We start from the raw sequence: 18,115 nt of genomic DNA on the forward strand, positions 1-18,115 counted from the left end.
GTACATATGTATACAATATACATTCATATTAAATCAAAATTGCACGTAATCAGCACATTATAACACATACAATGTATGCAATACATACAAGTGTATTTTTAAAAATAATCTGTAATTTTTGTCTGCTTTTGTTTTTTCATTTTATTGTAAAAACAGTCTCTAATACTATTGTGTATCGCAGACATAGCTATGGTCAAATTATCATTTTCAATATTGCTGTGAACAAATCGTAATAATAATTCTGCAGCTTTTAATGCCTCTTCTGCGGTGGGTAATGGTGCTTCCTCGACTTCCTCTTCCCCATCACTTTCGAGTTGTTCCTTAGCACGTGCCGAACGTCGTCGGGAATCAACGAACATTACCGGAGGTGTAAAGAATCATGTCGGTCATTATAACCGGACATAATCTATTAAAAATGGGTCATAATAAGCGACATGTCACTGTAAGGGAAGTCATTATATCCGACTTTTTTAATAAAGAATTTTATATGAAAACCAAACTTCGTAGTGTAATTACGTCATAATAACCGGTTGGTCAATGTAGGCGGAGTCATAATAAACGGATTCTTACACAGATTATTTTCTCTTAAGGATAATGTTATCACCAATTAAGTTATTATTCTGTATTTACTTGAATTTTGTTTAGTCTAAAAATACCCTCTCTAAATTTTAAAAGGCCGGCAACGCACTCGCGAGTCCTCTGACATAGTGTATATGGACTAAATAATATCACCTAACATCGTTTCAACCTCCTATTTGTTACAAATATATATTAGGTCCTTAAAACTCCTGATAGGCCAGCAACGCACTAATATTTAGCGGTTCATACTGCCTTAGTTAAACTTTCCCATTTATTCGTAAACCATTTTACAACGTCTAGTATACAGGTCCTATTATCTTAATTTCTGCGACCTATCCAAAGCATTTGATTGTATCCAACACGAGACCTTAATCGGGAAACTCCGTCACTATGGCATCAAGAATACCGCACTGAATCTTCTGACTTCCTATTTACACGGAAGAACTCAGAAGGTTGAAGTGAATGGTAAGAGGTCCTCTGGGTCGAAAGTAGATATGGAGGTACCACAGGGCTCAATTCTTGGCCCTTTCCTCTTTCTTGTTTATATAAATGATCTACCTTTTATGGTAGAAAGAAAACATCAGATAGTTTTGTTTACTGATGACACGTTCTTGATTTTTAAAATCAAACGACAAATAACAAATTTTGACGATGTAAACAATGCTCTATCTTCGATTGTCCATTGGTTTAGTATGAATAACCTTCTACTTAATGCAAAAAAGACAAAATGCCTTAAATTTTCTGCAAAAAATACAAGGGTTATGGATACTAGACCAATTATAAACGATGAGGAATTGAATCTGGATGATACAACTGTATTTCTCGGAATCACCATGGATTCAAAACTTCAGTGGTCCCCTCATATTAACGGATTGGCGAAGAGACTTAGTTCTGCAGCCTACGCGGTTAAAAAAATGTAGGGAATCTCTTAGACATAAATTCAAGGAAATTAATAAACTTACCTTTCCCTCGCAATACATTCATGAAAATATTATGTATGTATACAAAAATAGTGATAAGTTGACTAGAATAGAAGATACGCACAATGTTAATACACGGAACAAACGCAGGCTTCAATTTCCCCGTACTAGACTATCCAAAGTTAGTAATTCTTTTTTGGGGAAAGGGATACTCTTCTTTAATAAAATCCCAGAGGCTCTTTTATCTCTGCCTTTCAATAAATTTAAGAAATGTAATAAAGAAAAGCTGTGTAAAAAAGGCTTACTATAAAGTCAACGATTATCTAGTTGATAAAAGGGCCTGGGACTAGTGCTAGACAGGCTACCTCTAATTAATTTGCGATATTTGTTTTAAAATAAGTGTTATTTGATGATTTGATATTTTAAAAGAGTACCGAGAGTTTTTTACGCCGGCTTTTTCTCTCGGCCTACACCCTCTGTCTTCTTTGCCGATGAGTAGGGATGCCTACAAATTGAAATTTAATGACGTGGAATAAGTGATACATGTATCTTATGTTCCATAATAAACATATTTTATTTATTTATTTTAAAAACTTAGTTATAAAATTAACATAATAATCGTGATATACTAACGCAACATTGTTTTTGCGCATATACTTTATATTGGAAATGCACGAATAAAATTGCAAACCATAACATGTTATAAAAAAGTAAAACCCTTTAAAAATGTAACATTTAACTTCTTATGTGTATCAAACAATAACACACTTCAGACTCAATGTAACGTACAAATAATTATTTTCCTACAACAGATTATAATGTAATCAGCGTCATCTAACGATTTAAGAGTAAACTATTCAAACATTCAGGACAGAATAGAAAACTATATATGGCGCTACAGATGTCGCAGTTACATTTAATTTCAATTTTAATTTACTTAACAGATGGCGTTTATAGAGTTCTTATTATTTATATTACTTTAATTAATAAACACGATATTGTTTGCGCGAACGCACGAAAGCGGGGTACCAAAGAGCCCGGAGAGTAGAGAGAGAAAGTGAAGCCGAGGCGGAACTCGCGGCTCTTAATGAGAAACCCACTGAGACGGGTACGGTTGGAAACGCCAGAAGACGCATCGAAGAAAACCTGGCTGCCGTAGAAAAAGTGGCCAGGTGTTCTATGAACCTAAAAGGTACATTTGTAGCCGCTCTTAAAAAGGCAGTTGCTCAGAATCAGAACGGATGCTGATAATCTGGCGGTGCAAACGCTGTCGGATGAAACTCGAGCTCTGCAGCTAGAAAATGAACGCCTCCGTGCACAACTTAATTTACTACAAACGAGATGCGCGAGCTGAGGTCGATCTTGCAAGCTCCGAAAGACCACCCAGCTGTCAATGTAGACGAACTGGAGGCTCGGATCCTCCGACAGGTAGGTGAGCATATCAATGCTCAACTTAAGGATCTCGGGCCAAGGCCCAACCTAGAGACGCCAGCCCTTCCCCTTCTGACTGAGAGTAAAAAGAGCAAAAAAGGTAAGGCGAAACCACCTTCCAAATCACCGATGACAGCTGTAGCTTCGAAAACAAAACGGGGGAATGCAACCGTGCAGACGTATGCCGTTGGAAAGAATGAGCAAAACCGTTTGGCAAAAGCGCCGAGAAAAGAAATGTTTGAAAGAAATACCCCTGTCACCTCTCCCGCTAGTGCCATTGTATTGTCACCATCCCGCCCCTGACTGACCACCACCAATGAAGAAGATTGGACGATGGTTACTAAAAAAAAGGCAAAAGGCGGCAACCGCGACGCAAAAAAATGTGAGAGCTTCAAAGTCAGCAAAATCGAAGGCTGAAAAGCCCCCACCCAGGACACTGCCTAAGCTAAAGGCACCTCGTACCGCTGCAATTGTGATCACTTTGTCTAAAGACGCTGAAGCTAAGGGTGTTACCTACGCCGCTGCCCTAAAAGCAGCACGGGCTAAAATAGATCTGAAGGAGGCTGGAATTGAGGGCGTTAAGTTTCGCCGAGCGGCAACAGGAGCCACTATAATTCAGATCCCCGGAGCTGGCAGTGGGGAAAAAGCCGACACCTTAGCCAACCGACTCAAAACAGTACTGAGTGACAGCGGAATCAAGATCACACGGCCCGTCCGATGCGCCGATGTCCGCACCTCTGGCCTGGACGACTCCGTTACAGAGGATGAACTGCGTGAGGCGATTGCGGCGAAGGGAGAGTGCTCGGCTGATCAAATAAAAATCAGCTGATTACGACAGGACCGGTCGGGCCTCGGCGCGGCCTGGGCCAACTGCCCGGTTTCAGCCGCCAAGAAACTGCAAATGGGGCGTTTTCTCGTCGGCTGGGTAGCGGCGAGCATAAGTGTCGCCAAACAAAGAGAGCTGCGGTGTTTCCGCTGCTTGCAGGTCGGTCACGTAGCCAGCCGCTGCGTGTCAGAAACTGATCGTAGCCGACTGTGCTTTCGCTGCAGTCAGCCCGATCACAGGGTAGCCGCTTGTAGGGCAAAACCAAAGTGCTCGCTGAGACTGAACAACAACAACGTCGGCATAATATCTGAGCCCTACGTAATTCCAGATAGAGGAAACTGGGTGGGTGACCTAGTCGTTACACCGGCGGACGGATCGCCCTGCATCGGACCAGTTAGAAAAGGCCACGGCTATGTGGCAGCAAAACTTGGAAGCGATATGTGCATCATCAGCACCTATTTCTCCCCCAATCGCTCTTTGGCTGAGTTTGAAACCTACTTAAGGGAACTAGATAGCGCGGTGGACTGGAGCCGCCCGAGACATTTAATCGTCGCTGGGGACTTAAACGCAAAGTCTGCGGTGTGGGGATCGACCAAACCGCAGGGAGACACGCTAGAGAAATGGGCTGCTGGGCAGAATCTGTTAGTTGCAAACAGGGGCTATAAAGCTACATGCGTGCGAGCGAACGGAGAATCGATCGTAGATGTAACATTCGTAAGTCAACATCTGCCCCGCTGGGTCCAGGGCTGAGAAGTCCTAACGGGGATTGAGACCCTATCAGATCACCGTTATATCCGGTTCCGTACTCTTGCCCCGTCATCGTATCCGGAAATCAGCCCGAGTTTGTTAAAACTGGGCCCAACCTGGGCCCTTAGAAGCTTAGATAAGGAGCAAGCGGAACTAGCCATAACTGTTCAGGCTTGGTGCCCCAATCCAGAACCTATAAATACCGAGGACGAGGCAATGTGGTTTCGTGACTCTCTGACATGCGTATCCGACGCCGCGATGCAAAGAAGCCGTCCTGGACGTCGCCGACAAAGTGTATTCTGGTTGTCGGTGGAGCTCGCCCAACTACGGGCTGTCTGCGTTACCACCCGTCGCCTCTACACTAGGGCTCGCAGATGGCGTCCCTTATGTGCCGAAGAGGAAAGTCGAACCCACTGTGCATTCAGAGAGGCTAAGCAGGCGCTAAGAATTGCGATTGCTGAAGCAACAAAAAGGGCATGGCAGGAACTACTAGAGACGATAGAGCGAGATCCCTGGGGGCGCCCGTACCAGATAGTTACAAATAAACTGCGCCCCTGGGCCTCACCTCTTACAGTTACTATGGAGCCAGACCTGCTAACCACGGTGGTGGCAAAACTTTTCCCCGAGCGGAGTACCCCAGATCTGCACCAATGGAGGAGCATCGAACACGATGAAACCATCCCTGAGGTATCCTCTTCGGAATTAGAGACGGAAATAGAGCGCATGTCCACAAAGAAAACCGCGCCGGGGCCTGATGGCGTGCACGGGCGAATCCTGGCTCTTGCCCTCGCCGCTGGTCTTGGCCTGCGATATCAATGCCTCCTAACAGAATGCTTGCGAAAAGGCCACTTCCCTTTGGCATGGAAGACTGGACGACTGGTGCAAATAAGAAAGGGCGAAAAGCCCCCCGAGTCACCCTCAGCGTATCTCCCAATAGTCCTGCTAGATGAAGCTGGCAAGCTGTTCGAGCGGATCATTGCCGGTCGTATTTACAAGCACCTAGAGTCTGTGGGCCCTAACATACACGAAGCGCAATTCGGGTTTAGAAAGAGCCGATCAACAATAGACGCTATCGCTCGACTCCGAGCAGTGTGTGAAGAGCAGCTGTCCCGCGGTGGTGTGGCCTTAGCAATATCGTAAGACGTCGCCAACGCTTTTAACACACTGCGCTGGGAAAGTATCGAGGAAGGCCTCAAATATCACGGGCTACCGGAGTACATTCAAAAGTGTATAGCATCGTATCTTACAGGTGGTTTACCCCTCTAAACATGTTATCATGTTATCGACTTATCAAATGCGGTGTTCCACAGTTCTTGGACCGCTGCTATGGAACATCGGCTACGACAAAGTACGCAGGGCGTAACTACTCGCGGGAGTGACAACTATCTGCTATGCCGACGACACACTCGTTGTTACTGCAGGATAGTATGAAAGTTAACAAATATATTTTCTTTGAAAAAAGGATTATAAATCAAAAAAGATGTTTCTTTGTACAGAGGTGTAATTGGAATGAATTAGTAATACTACAAACTAAAGCACGCCCTTGTTCTGTTTGTAGCAGTTAAGACAATTGTAGTAGTTGCTACTCAATAATATTCAGGCGCTATGCACCAACATGCCCCCAGGCGTTGAAGGCTTGGCTTCAACCAATCCACTCGGCAATGGACAAATTTTCGAAAATGATCGTCTCACATTTCCAGTCGACGTTCTAATTTCTGCGACACGAACAACATCATCTGCACCAGGAAAGAGCGCCACGATGCGACCCAGCTTCCATTTCATAGGTGGCAGATTTTCCTCCTTTAGCAAAACAAGTGAGTCAATTTGCAAAGGGTTTCCTTGGGTTTGCCATTTTGTCCGTTTTTGGAGTTCTGAGATATACTCCTTGCTCCATCGTGTCCAGAAATGTTGACGAAGCTGTTCAATTCTTCGAAATCTTGAAAGATGACTATAATTGTGGTCTACATAACTTTCAGTTGGAATAGCTGTGAGTGGACGTCCGATCAAAAAATGTCCAGGGGTCAGTGGGGTCAGATCTTCAGGGTGCGTTGATAAGGGAGTGAGTGGTCGTGAGTTTAAAATAGCTTCTATTTGCGTTAAAACTGTATACAATTCTTCAAAAGTTAATTTAGAGTTCCCTAATACTCTTAATAAATGGTATTTCGTAGATTTAACTGCTGCCTCCCAAATCCCACCAAAATGTGGTGAATACGCAGGTATGAAATGAAAGTTTATGCCATCATTGATGAGATCAGTGGCAAGAGAGTCAGAGTTACGCATTAAGAAATTAGCTAAATCTTTACAAGCCCCAACAAATGTAGTACCATTATCTGAATATAAGTGCAATGGTTTACCCCGACGAGCAATGAATCGACGAAAAGTAGAAATAAAACTGTTACTTGTCAAATTACCCACTAATTCCAGATGTAATGCTTTAGTCGTAAAACATACAAATATAACTATATAAACTTTGACAATACGAGAGCCTCGACCTTGACGACTGACAGAAGCAATAGGACCTGCATAGTCCACGCCAACAGACTCAAAAGGATAGTTACCGGGAGTTACTCGACGCTGGGGTAAATTACCCATAATAGGAGCTTCAATCTTTCCTTTCATGCGTGTACACCTGATACATCGTCTATAAGTAGCCTTTGCTAAATTTCTACCACCGATAGGCCAATAAACTTCTCTTATTGAAGATAACAATAACTGTGGCCCAGCATGCATAAGTTTCAAATGTTCATGTTGAAATATTAATTGTGTTAATCGATGTGTGGACATTAATAGTAAAGGATGTTTTTTATCATATGAAAATTGTGAATTACTAATACGACCGCCAATACGCATTAAATTATTTTGATCTAAAAATACATTAAATTTTAACAAAGCACTTTTAACTGGTAATTCTTTCTTTTGTAAAAGAATATCATATTCTGGAAAAGATTCTCTCTGAGCAGAACGAATAATAACGTTAAGTGAATTACTTAATTCTGTTTCAGTAAGGTAATTAGTTACAGCACGTCGACCCTTACACGATTCAATAAACCTAAGTAGATAAGCTATAGCACGACGTAGTCTGTTAAAATTTGAAAAGCGTTCAAATTGAATGAATTCTATTGGATGAGCAATGTTAAGTAAACATACCTCATTACGCATTTCTGGCAACGGTTCACATTGTACTAAAATGGAAGGCCAATCAGTATAAGACTTCTGTAAAAAGTTTGGTCCTGACCACCATATGTTTAGTGATTCAATATCATCGACTTTAACTCCTCGAGAAACATAATCAGCTGGGTTTTGAGCGGTAGGAACATGACGCCATTCACAATCACCGGTTATTTCTAAAATGTCTCCGACGCGATTCCTTACAAACGTATTTAATTTACTTGGCAACATCTTAAGCCAACCTAATACAATGGAAGAGTCAGTCCAGAAAAATGATTTCGTAACTTTAATTCTTAACGAACTACAAACCTTTTTATATAGTTTTGCAGCCACTTGAGCTCCACAAAGCTCGAGCCGTGGTATTGTAGTTGGTTTAATCGGTGCTACCCTACTCTTAGCTGTTAATAAACGTACTAATACATTACCGCTACGATCACTACTACGTATGTATAAACAGGCACCGTATGCCCTTTCAGAAGCGTCCGAAAACACATGAATTTCTAATTGTTCATACGAGTTAATCATTACATGACGTGATACCCGTAAATTATTTAACACATTTAAATTTTTAGTAGCATCCATCCAGAGTGCTTGGATGTGCGAAGGAAGAGGTTCATCCCATTATAGATTCTGCAACCATAAACTTTGTAATATAATCTTAAATTTAATGACAACAGGAGAGAGAAGGCCTAAAGGATCAAATATTTGTGAGATCACTGAAAGCAAACTACGTTTTGTGTTAGCCGCAGTAGAGAACCCAAGTGGGAAATAAAGATCATCACAAACAGGTAACCAACCTAAACCTAAGGTCTTACTTGGCTCATTCCCCCCAACATTAAGATTATGCGAGGCTTCTGTTGCAGACTCTGAAATTAATTGAGGCTCATTAGTCTTCCACTTTCGTAAGAATAAACCAGCTGAGCCTCCCCCCCACTCAACAAATCATCGACGAGAAAATCATGGAGAATGACTTCTGCTATCTGGTGGTCTTGACATTCGAGTCCCAATTGTTTCAGACATCTTGTAGCGAGAAATGGTGCACTCGCGGTACCATATGTTACAGTATTTAATTGGAAAGCTCTAAGGGATTGAGATGGGTTGTCACGCCATAATATATGCAGCAGGTATCTATCATCAGGATGAACAAGTATTTTTCGGTACATTTTCTCTACGTCAGCGACGATAACATACTTATGTTGTCTAAACCTCAAAAGAATGGACACAAGATCGTCCTGAACCGTTGGACCTACCATCTGAATACTGTTAAGGCTTAAATTATTTGACGTAGAATTAATATCATCATCAATTAGATTTTTACTAACAAAATTGCACTGAATACGATTAGGTGGACAAGTTGAAAATAAAACCGTATCACAAATTGGACCAGAAATTATCCAACCTAACCTTGTTTCACAAAGAGTAGGTTTGTTATCACCTAACTCAATTCTTTGGTTTCCTACTATATTCCAAAAGACATCAGCGCCTAATATAAGGTCGATGGACGCGGGTTTATAAAAATGAGGATCCGCTAAACAAATATTCGTAGGAATATTTAAATTTAAGATATTAACTGTACTGTTTGGTACACTATCAGTTAACGATGGTAAAATAAAACAATTAATGTTACACGTAAATGAGTCATCCAATGACTTAAAACGCAGATTACACATTTTATCGATTTGGGTAATTGCATTATTAATACCCTGAACGGATTGACTTATTTTATTATACGACAGATTTAACTGTTGAAACATCCTGTACGATAAAAGGCTAGATGTGCTACCAGAATCTAATACAACACGAACAACGTGTTCGCGATTGTTTGAATCGTATAACTTGACTAGCGCAGTGGATAATAAAACCAAATTTCCGCGGCGACAATTATTGTCTTGACCGGCAGAAGAAACGCTGGTTGATAATGTCAAGTTATTCGGATTACTGATGGCGGGAGTAGCATTAGAACCAATACCCTCACCACGCACTAACAGCTTCTGCTTATCTGCAACGTGAACTAAAACTGAATGTTTTTTCTTACATATTTTGCAACCTGATTTTTTGCAATTATTTGAGAAATGAGATTTAGAGAAACAATTAAAACAAACCTTAAATGTTGGCAATAATTGAAGACGCTCTTCGTTATTTAAGGCTAAAAACTGAGAACACGTATTCAGTTTATGCTCGCCATCACATTTAGGACAAATCTCTTTAATGTTAATATTATTAGTCTGTAACGTCATAATTTTGTGACTGGGTTTAATTTTTGAATTTGTGTTGTGTTCAACTGAATCCAATAAAGTAATGCGAACACGTAAGAAATCTAATAAGTGTAAAAGTTCAATACGTGTGTCGGTGGGTAGCCGGCCTTTATATTCCTCCCATTCTCGGAATGATTTTGTGTCTAACTTTTGACTTATTAGGTAAACTAATAAAGTATCCCAATGTTTAGTGGATTCGCCCAATGTATCTAAGGCCCTTAGATTTTTATTTAATTGGTCAACGATACCCTTTAAATTACATGCTGTCTCCCGTGTGACAGGTTCAATTTTAAATAGTGCAGCAACATGATGTTGGATTAATAAGTTTTTATTATCGAATCTGTCACACAGTAATGTCCAAGCTACGCTATAATTCTTCCCTGAGAGCTCAACGGAAGATACTACCAAAGCAGCGCTGCCCTCTAGAGACGACTTCAAATAATGAAATTTGTTAATATCGTCTAGGTCGTTGTTGGTGTGAATTAGGCTCATAAACGTATCCCTAAAACCGATCCACTCGTTAAATAAACCGTTAAATTTCGGTATTTGGATCGTGGGCAATTTGACAGGATTCAGTTTAACACTATGTATGACACTACCTTCGCCATCAGATGGAAGAGGAATGTGAGATTTTTTATAATTTGAAAGAATTTTCTGAGCATTACTTAATGCCATATAATATCTATTTTCAAATTCCTCACGCTCCCCAAACACCTGACTCTCATCATCCTGTAAACATTCCAATCGTGTTTGCACCTCATCGAATTTATTATACAATGCATCAAACCTCTTAATGCGCAACTCCAACTCCTCATAATCCCTTTCATCGGGAGGTGATGGCGATTCAAATGAAGATAAAAACCCGTTGAAAATGGTAACTTGACCCTTATAGCTGCTGCGCTTTTTAATAAGTTCAGCTACTTCGGTTTTTTCAGACATGTTTGCAGAGCCAGCAGTTAAATCCTGGAACTATCGTCAATATTCTAAGGTATATAATTAAAAAAAAACTTACACACACAATCACCCAATATAAAACAGAATTAAATTATCTACTTCAAAAACACTAAAAGAAATATATATTTTGAACATAAGTAGTAGGTAGCAGTATTCAAAACGTAGTATGTAAAATAGTATGTAACACCTACAATTTTATTAAAAATAATAATATCCAACTACGTATATAATAATTAACACAAATCACTTTTATACATAACAATAATTAAATCAGGTTTTTAAATCATTTAAATAACGTAAGAAAAAACTATACCGACTCACGACACACTCCTGTACAAATCCTTTTTTCTTCTCGATAACCTCCACTGACCTTGATTGAAGTAATTAATTAATTATTTATTTCAATTATTATCCGTGCTCAAAGGACCAATGTTACTGCAGGATAGTATGAAAGTTAACAAATATATTTTCTTTGAAAAAAGGATTATAAATCAAAAAAGATGTTTCTTTGTACAGAGGTGTAATTGGAATGAATTAGTAATACTACAAACTAAAGCACGCCCTTGTTCTGTTTGTAGCAGTTAAGACAATTGTAGTAGTTGCTACTCAATAATATTCAGGCGCTATGCACCAACACTCGTGGTTGCTTGTGGGCAGGATTACAAGGAAGCGCGCTTACGCGCAACTGCCGGAGTAGCCAGAGTTGTGTCCGAGATTAGAAAGCTTGGTCTCACAGTCGCTCTCGCCAAATCGGAGGCAATATGTTTCCACGGCCACCGCAGGGCGCCACCACAAGGTGCAAGCATCAAGCTGGTCCTGGATCCGCGGTGGACGTTCAAGGCGCACTTCGCGACACTTGCCCCCAAGCTTACTACCACAGCAGGTATGCTCTCACGCATAATGCCAAACCTCGGCGGGCCGGGTGGGGAGTGTCGCCGCCTATACGCTAATGTAGTGTGAGGGAAGGCATTGTACGGGTGCCCAATATGGGCGGATAAGCTGAACCGGTACAACAAAACCATCCTCAGGCAGTCGCAGAGAGTAATCGCAATTAGGGTCGCGAGGGCGTACCGCACGGTTTCGTATCACGCAGCGTGTGTTATAGCCGGCACCACACCCTGGCACCTCGAAGCGGGTGCCCTGAGCGAAGTTTATTGGAGGAGGGCTGAAGCCAGGCACAATGGTAATGACCCTGCTCTCGGAGCAATCAAGGCGTGGAAAATTGCCGAAGAAAACGAAGGAATAAGACAGTGGGCGGAGGATCTGGCTAGTGCGAGCGCTGGGTTCTACACCATCAACGCGTTCGAACCACACCTCGACAAATGGGCGAGGAGGCGGTGGGGCCGCCTCAGCTACCGACTCGTGCAGATACTGTCCGGACATGGCTGTTTCGGCAGCTATTTACACAAGGTAGTCGTGCGTGAGGAGGCACCGACCTGCCACCACTGCGACGCTGGCGTTGTTGATGACGCGCTCCACACCTTAAAGGATTGCCTAGCATGGGAGGTGGAAAGGAGGCCTCTACTGGGCGTGCTACAGGGCGAGGACGCTTATCTCGATAACATTGTGAGAGTAGCAGTTACAAGCTCGGACAGTGATGGCATGTGGGAAATCTTCCAGAGATTCTGTGAAGCCGTCATGCACCAACAGGAAGAGGCGGAGAGGGCCAGGGAGGATGATCCTGCAGCCCACCCGCGTCGCCGTAGGAGACCACAGCGTCACCATTGCACCGTGCAACCCTGTGTGTGATCCTGGGCACGCAGTTGCTCCAGCGGGGGAACAGGCCGGGTACAATGCGGCAGCATCCCTGCAAGCATTGTACCCGGCCTCCCCCAGCTCCATAAAACAGGATGAATTGGCCGATGTGAAAGGCCCTTGCTGTGCCAAGGACCATTCCACATCATTCGTGGCCGTAGAGGACCGTAATATTAACGGCTGATAGCGTGGCTGGATGCGGACAAGGCTACGCTGTTACCGTGTCCTGCCCCGGGCGATTGCTGGTGGCGCCGTGGGGTTTTAGTGGGTATGCACAACAGCGAGTCACACATAACCCTTCCCCACCAGGTCAACCATGCCGAGGCAGGGTATGCGTAACGCATTTCTCCACGAAAAAAAAAAACTTTAGAGGTGTCAAGGGACACCCGGATGGAACGAAATCCCTTTCGATTAAATTATATGCTAATTGATATCATAACAGTATGATATATTTTCTCGACACCAATCTTACGACGAAAAAAAAAGCCAACATCACGAGGTGTTCCCAGGCGGTCACCCATCCAAGTACTGCCCTTGCCCGACATTGCTAAACTTCGGTGATCGGACAAGAACAGGTGTATTCAACGTGGTATGGACGTTGGCGATAGCTAAATCGAAAATGTAAAATATAACAACTATAGCAAAAAGTGTCGTTACAACTTTTGGTCTTAATTTATTCCGTCTAGCCCCCTTTCGCAACGCTCGATAACTTCGTTCCAACAAGACTAATTTAGTTAAGTGATTCCAAAAATAATTTTCCTTTCTTATTTATCCCTAAAAAAAAAGCCAACATCACGAGGTGTTCTCAGGCGGTCACCCATCCAAGTACTGACCTCGCCCGACGTTGCTTAACTTCGCTGATCGGACGAGAACCGGTGTATTACAATAGCAAATAGCAAAAAAGTGTCGTGATAACTTTTCGTAAGAATTTATTCCGTCTAGCCCCCTTTCACAACGCGCGATAAGGAACTTCGTTCCAAAAAAAAAAGTTAACATTTACGATGAAAACATCGTCGGAGATCAGAGGTTACCACAAAATGTTCCCGTTTAATAACTGCAAAGCATTTGTCAACAATGTTTGGGATAAAGCTCAGCGTACACTCACTGTAGAGGCACGTGACAGCCGTTTCATATATTAAAGAACGAAGCATTGATTTTTATTAGTTTTTTAACTGATCGATTTTAAGTAATAACATTTTAAAAAGCTCAAGTGAAGTGAAAAATTAAACCAGCTTCAAATACCTGTCAATGTTATTAATGTCGAGTCGAAATGTAAATCAGAATATTCGCCGTGATATGAGTTTTAGTTTCTGAGAATTTTTCATATAAAAATTTGTAGCACACATAAATAACGGAAGAAGCCCACAAAGATCGTCATATTCATAATATCAACTATATCACGTACGTAGAGGTCAAACTGATAACCTCCATTTAAAAGTCGGTTAATTTTAATTATTAATATTTTTATGTAAAATACATGTTACGTCGATTTAACAAACATGCTTCAGTTACACCCACACCCTACTCGCATTCTCTGTATAATATTATTGTTTAGTCTGTAAACCTTTTAATTGGCGTATATATTTAAAAATTAATAAAACGTTATTCTATAATTTTGGTTTCTTGAAGGCAAACATTTTGCACACACGCAGAAATATTCATACATATGTGATATTATCTCCAATTCCAGATGTGTATACCACAGTTGCGTGCCCCACTGCTTCGTCAAAATTATCCAGTATTAGCCAACCTGAGGCGTGATATATTTTTAAAGATGGCGGAAAACATGAAGACTTGAAGTTTGACAAAATGTAAAAATTGTAAAATAGATTTGACTTTTCTCTCACTATAGTTTTATTGTTTAGGAGTTTAAATTATTTGCAATTGAGAACATAATCCAACAAATTTATATTTTTTTCAGGACCTATTCGTTTTGTTTTTTTTAAACACAAAATAATATTTAATAAAAAAAGGTTATAGATTGTTAGAAACAATGTTTTTCATGTTACAAGTTTATTTTTTACACAAAAACATTTATATACCTATTATTAATCTACAATAATATTATAATACTTAAAAATCAAATTAACTAATTGAATTAATTATTAATTTCTTAGACATAAATTTAAAAAAAAGCAGTACTTATAAAAACGGCTAGCAAATCTACAGTACAAATTTTCTCTTGTATGAAATGTAATACAATAAGTCGACTAAGCTGAAATACATAAAACACCGAGCTCGCTTAAGAAAATTTATAATACCGTATATCTATAAAATGGCAAACATAGGTTGGTTAGTGCGGTATATATTATATCCAGCTCGTAGAACACAACCGAAAAAGAAACAGCGTACTAATATTCCTATAAAGATTTCTGATTTTTATTTACCTTTACATACTTATATTTATAAAACTGTTGATAAGTCTCGCCTTTGTCCTTACTGCGTTAGTCTATTTATAAATATGATTAAATCAAGTATTACGCCTTTCAAATACGAAGTAAGATCCAGAAACGTAAAATTAAAGAATCAATTAAATAAAACATTGTATGAATTGCGCCAAACGCCAAGGGTTGATTGAGGAAATTAATAGTTAATTCTGTTAGTGCTGTTTGATTTTGCTGCGTGTATAATGTCGAGTGAATATATCAAACAAAGATTAATAAAATTTCCCACGAAGTTCAAGTTCAAAAATTCCACCAAACCCAACTCAATACCGCGCATGCGTTATAGCAACTGCTGCCACAGATTCGATTGTCAAATATCGGCACTTCTGTCACGCACGGCTCGTTTTTTGATTGTGGATTTCATTCAATATTTCCAAAGCAGTTACGTTAACATTTTATTCTTAAGAATACTAAAATGAAATTATGGATTTATTTTATCAAAATTGTGTCTATATCTAAGAGTTATAGATAACAATAAGGTCGAATTGCGCTAGTATATAAAAAACGTGTTAAATATCTTTTGTGTCTCTTTCAAAGCACTTTTTATTTGAATTACAGAAAATTGTGAATACAAATATATTTAAATAAATTTCGTGCGTATATTGAACAATTGACTGAATAATTTTCAATTCCCAATCGTTTATGCTAACTTCTCGTTTATAAAGTTATAAATTTATAGGCCCTTTGAATACTAAAACTTTATTTCGAAGTTGTTTTAACGACCCATTCATAATATTATTCTTAGCTATTAATCGAAATTATAAGGTAAAATACGAATACCAGCTTTACAGATTATTATTGTGAGAATACATTACACAGAAATAACTTAGAACATAACAGTATTTTATTAATTAAATTAATAGTTATGATTAAAATCATTGATGGTCTTGTGTTCCGCCTGTGTACGATGTAATGTGTTAAAAATAAAATTGGCGCGTTCTAGTTTGTCTATATATTGTTTAGTCTGTGGTTTTTTTGCGAACTACAATAATATGAGTTTTTACTCTGCTAATATCTGCTATACTAAAAAAAAACTTATTTAACAATTAAATGATTATTCAATTACTACCAGACTCTGCTAACATAATTTGTTTTGTGCTTAATTATTAGGTGATCGAAGATCAAAAAAATCATGCACCTATAAAACAGAAGTGATACTTGAAGCCAAGTACTAATAATATAATTAATATCGTTATGACTCACAAATCACATGTCAAACATTCAAACTACCAGTGTGACGTCATATCCTGTGATATGTTAGAAATACTTGGTTATCTGACAGAACAATATCTTGAATTAAAACTTTATGGTAACGTAACAGACCTTAATTAATCCAGTATTGTAATTATTCTCCTAATTTGAGTTTCAGCTGTCATTTGATTTAAATTTGATTTCAACGTAATAAACTTTGTGTTGTATAATCAAATGGAATTTATTGTTATTAAGTTATTAATTGCTTAGCGAACGAAGAAATGGTATAGAACCAGAATATAGATATAGATTAATTATGAATAAATGTAATTTACACACGAAAAGCGTCGTATATTTGTATAGCGATATTTTCAATTCGTTTTTGAAGTTGTACTTCTTTAGGCGCGTTATGAAAAATTGATGAGAGTGTAATTTTACGATGCGCGCACACCTGTGACACAAAATTGGCAGTGTGATATAGCGTGCGCGAGCGAGATGGGAATAAGACAATCTACAAGTAAAAAGAAATAGAATATGCGTGAAGCTAACTTCACGCATATTCTATTCTGTATTCTGTCATCTGACAATGACATTTACCTTTTAAACAAATATAGAAGTTTTAATTATTGTTTAAAATAAATAATAATATACCTAGTTATTTTCATTATACAAGTGCGAATTTTATATGTGCGTCTGAAATATAATCAGAAGTGATTTAAATTGAATATCTAAATCAATACTAATTAATATGATAAAATATTTGTGAAAAAACTGTGCCAACCTTCCACATTATTTAATCTAAACATGTAATTTTTCAGATTTAATCTAGCAAATATAAGGACAAGAGACAAAAAACAATTGATGAATCAGTGGAAGTGCACTAAATTGAATACAAAAAAGAGTTGTCATCTTATCGCCGTGAAACATCAAAAACTGGAGGTGGAACAAAGCCACCGTCACCGTCTCGAGATACAATGGATATGGCAGAGATGATACCGCAACGGTTTGAAGTAGATTTCAATGAATTTGATTGTGATGGTGTCGAGGTAGGAATGTTAATTATAAATATGATGTATGGTGATGTTCAAGGTTCAACCTTTCAAGCATAGGTATATGCTCACAACAGTACTTTATTCCCCTACAGGGTAGTTAGAGATATTGTAATACCTCAAAACATCCATGTTGCACTTGTAGTACCGAAACTCTGTCCAGCCAGAAGTGAGCCCATTCCCACTTATAATGGACAGTGGGTATAATACACCTTAATACCTGAGTGCGAACCACTCACCATGATACTTAAATTAATAGATGTTATTTATATATTTCAGGATATTACAAATAAAATCATTTTGGAAACAATTGATATCCCAAAAGCAAATAAAGCCAACAATGACAAGGTAATAAATCAGTTTTGACATAACTTGAATACTAAAAAATCCAAACAAAGGTGTGCACAACAGTGACAACATAACTTAACAATTTCATTATTTTGTAGGATTAAAGAAAGGTTAAAGAAAATCATGTCGAACTGAACAACAAGAATCCCCAAACAACTCCAAAGAAACCTACAAGGAAGACACCGGTATTATATTAAAATTATCTCTATCTCTAAATAGAATAAAAGAAAGTTGTTATCCAGGTCTGTAGCATGTGCTACAAATTATATTGTTACGAAGACGGGTCAACTGCAATGTTTTTAGATTTTTCCACTACTTAGAGAACTTTTCAGCAGGCTGAAATGTGATTTCACACCGTTTCAGGAGAGGGTCGATCACATATTAGAAAATCGTAATTTACATAATGTTACCCTAGTTTTCAGGAGCCTGAAACATTTTTTCAGGCCGT

At 39.2% G+C, this 18,115-nt stretch overlaps 2 protein-coding genes, 1 long non-coding RNA gene and 1 pseudogene across 3 annotated transcripts; 1 reads left to right on the plus strand and 3 right to left on the minus strand.

Annotated features, from left to right (window-relative positions):
* Nucleotides 1-5,986: 5,986 nt before the first annotated feature.
* LOC125059862 lies at nucleotides 5,987-8,570 on the minus strand. Its single transcript, XM_047664502.1, has one exon. The coding sequence runs from the start codon at nucleotides 8,251-8,253 to the stop codon at nucleotides 6,100-6,102; it is 2,154 nt and encodes a 717-aa protein (XP_047520458.1). The 5' UTR covers nucleotides 8,254-8,570; the 3' UTR covers nucleotides 5,987-6,099.
* Nucleotides 8,285-11,515, minus strand: LOC125059753. The gene is made up of 3 exons (XM_047664301.1): nucleotides 11,194-11,515; nucleotides 9,056-10,895; nucleotides 8,285-8,301 (listed from the first exon to the last, which is right to left on the minus strand). Exons 2-3 carry the CDS (start codon nucleotides 10,863-10,865, stop codon nucleotides 8,285-8,287), a joined length of 1,827 nt encoding a protein of 608 aa, XP_047520257.1. The 5' UTR covers nucleotides 10,866-10,895; nucleotides 11,194-11,515.
* A 1,604-nt stretch (nucleotides 11,516-13,119) lies between these two features.
* On the minus strand, nucleotides 13,120-13,238 carry LOC125060061 (annotated as a pseudogene).
* Nucleotides 13,239-17,124: 3,886 nt separating this feature from the next.
* On the plus strand, nucleotides 17,125-17,638 carry LOC125059734. Its single transcript, XR_007118722.1, has 2 exons — nucleotides 17,125-17,316; nucleotides 17,599-17,638. It is a non-coding gene; the product is annotated as an uncharacterized LOC125059734 (long non-coding RNA).
* The last annotated feature ends 477 nt before the right edge of the window (nucleotides 17,639-18,115 follow it).

The sequence above is a fragment of the Pieris napi genome, chromosome 20 (genome assembly GCF_905475465.1).
Source record: "Pieris napi chromosome 20, ilPieNapi1.2, whole genome shotgun sequence".
In the NCBI taxonomy this organism is placed as follows: Eukaryota; Metazoa; Arthropoda; class Insecta; order Lepidoptera; family Pieridae; genus Pieris; species Pieris napi.

Excerpts from the sequence above, each read along its gene's own strand:
- LOC125059862 (XM_047664502.1), bottom strand. The coding sequence starts at position 8,253 with ATGGATGCTACTAAAAATTTAAATGTGTTAAATAATTTACGGGTATCA.
- LOC125059753 (XM_047664301.1), bottom strand. The coding sequence starts at position 10,865 with ATGTCTGAAAAAACCGAAGTAGCTGAACTTATTAAAAAGCGCAGCAGC.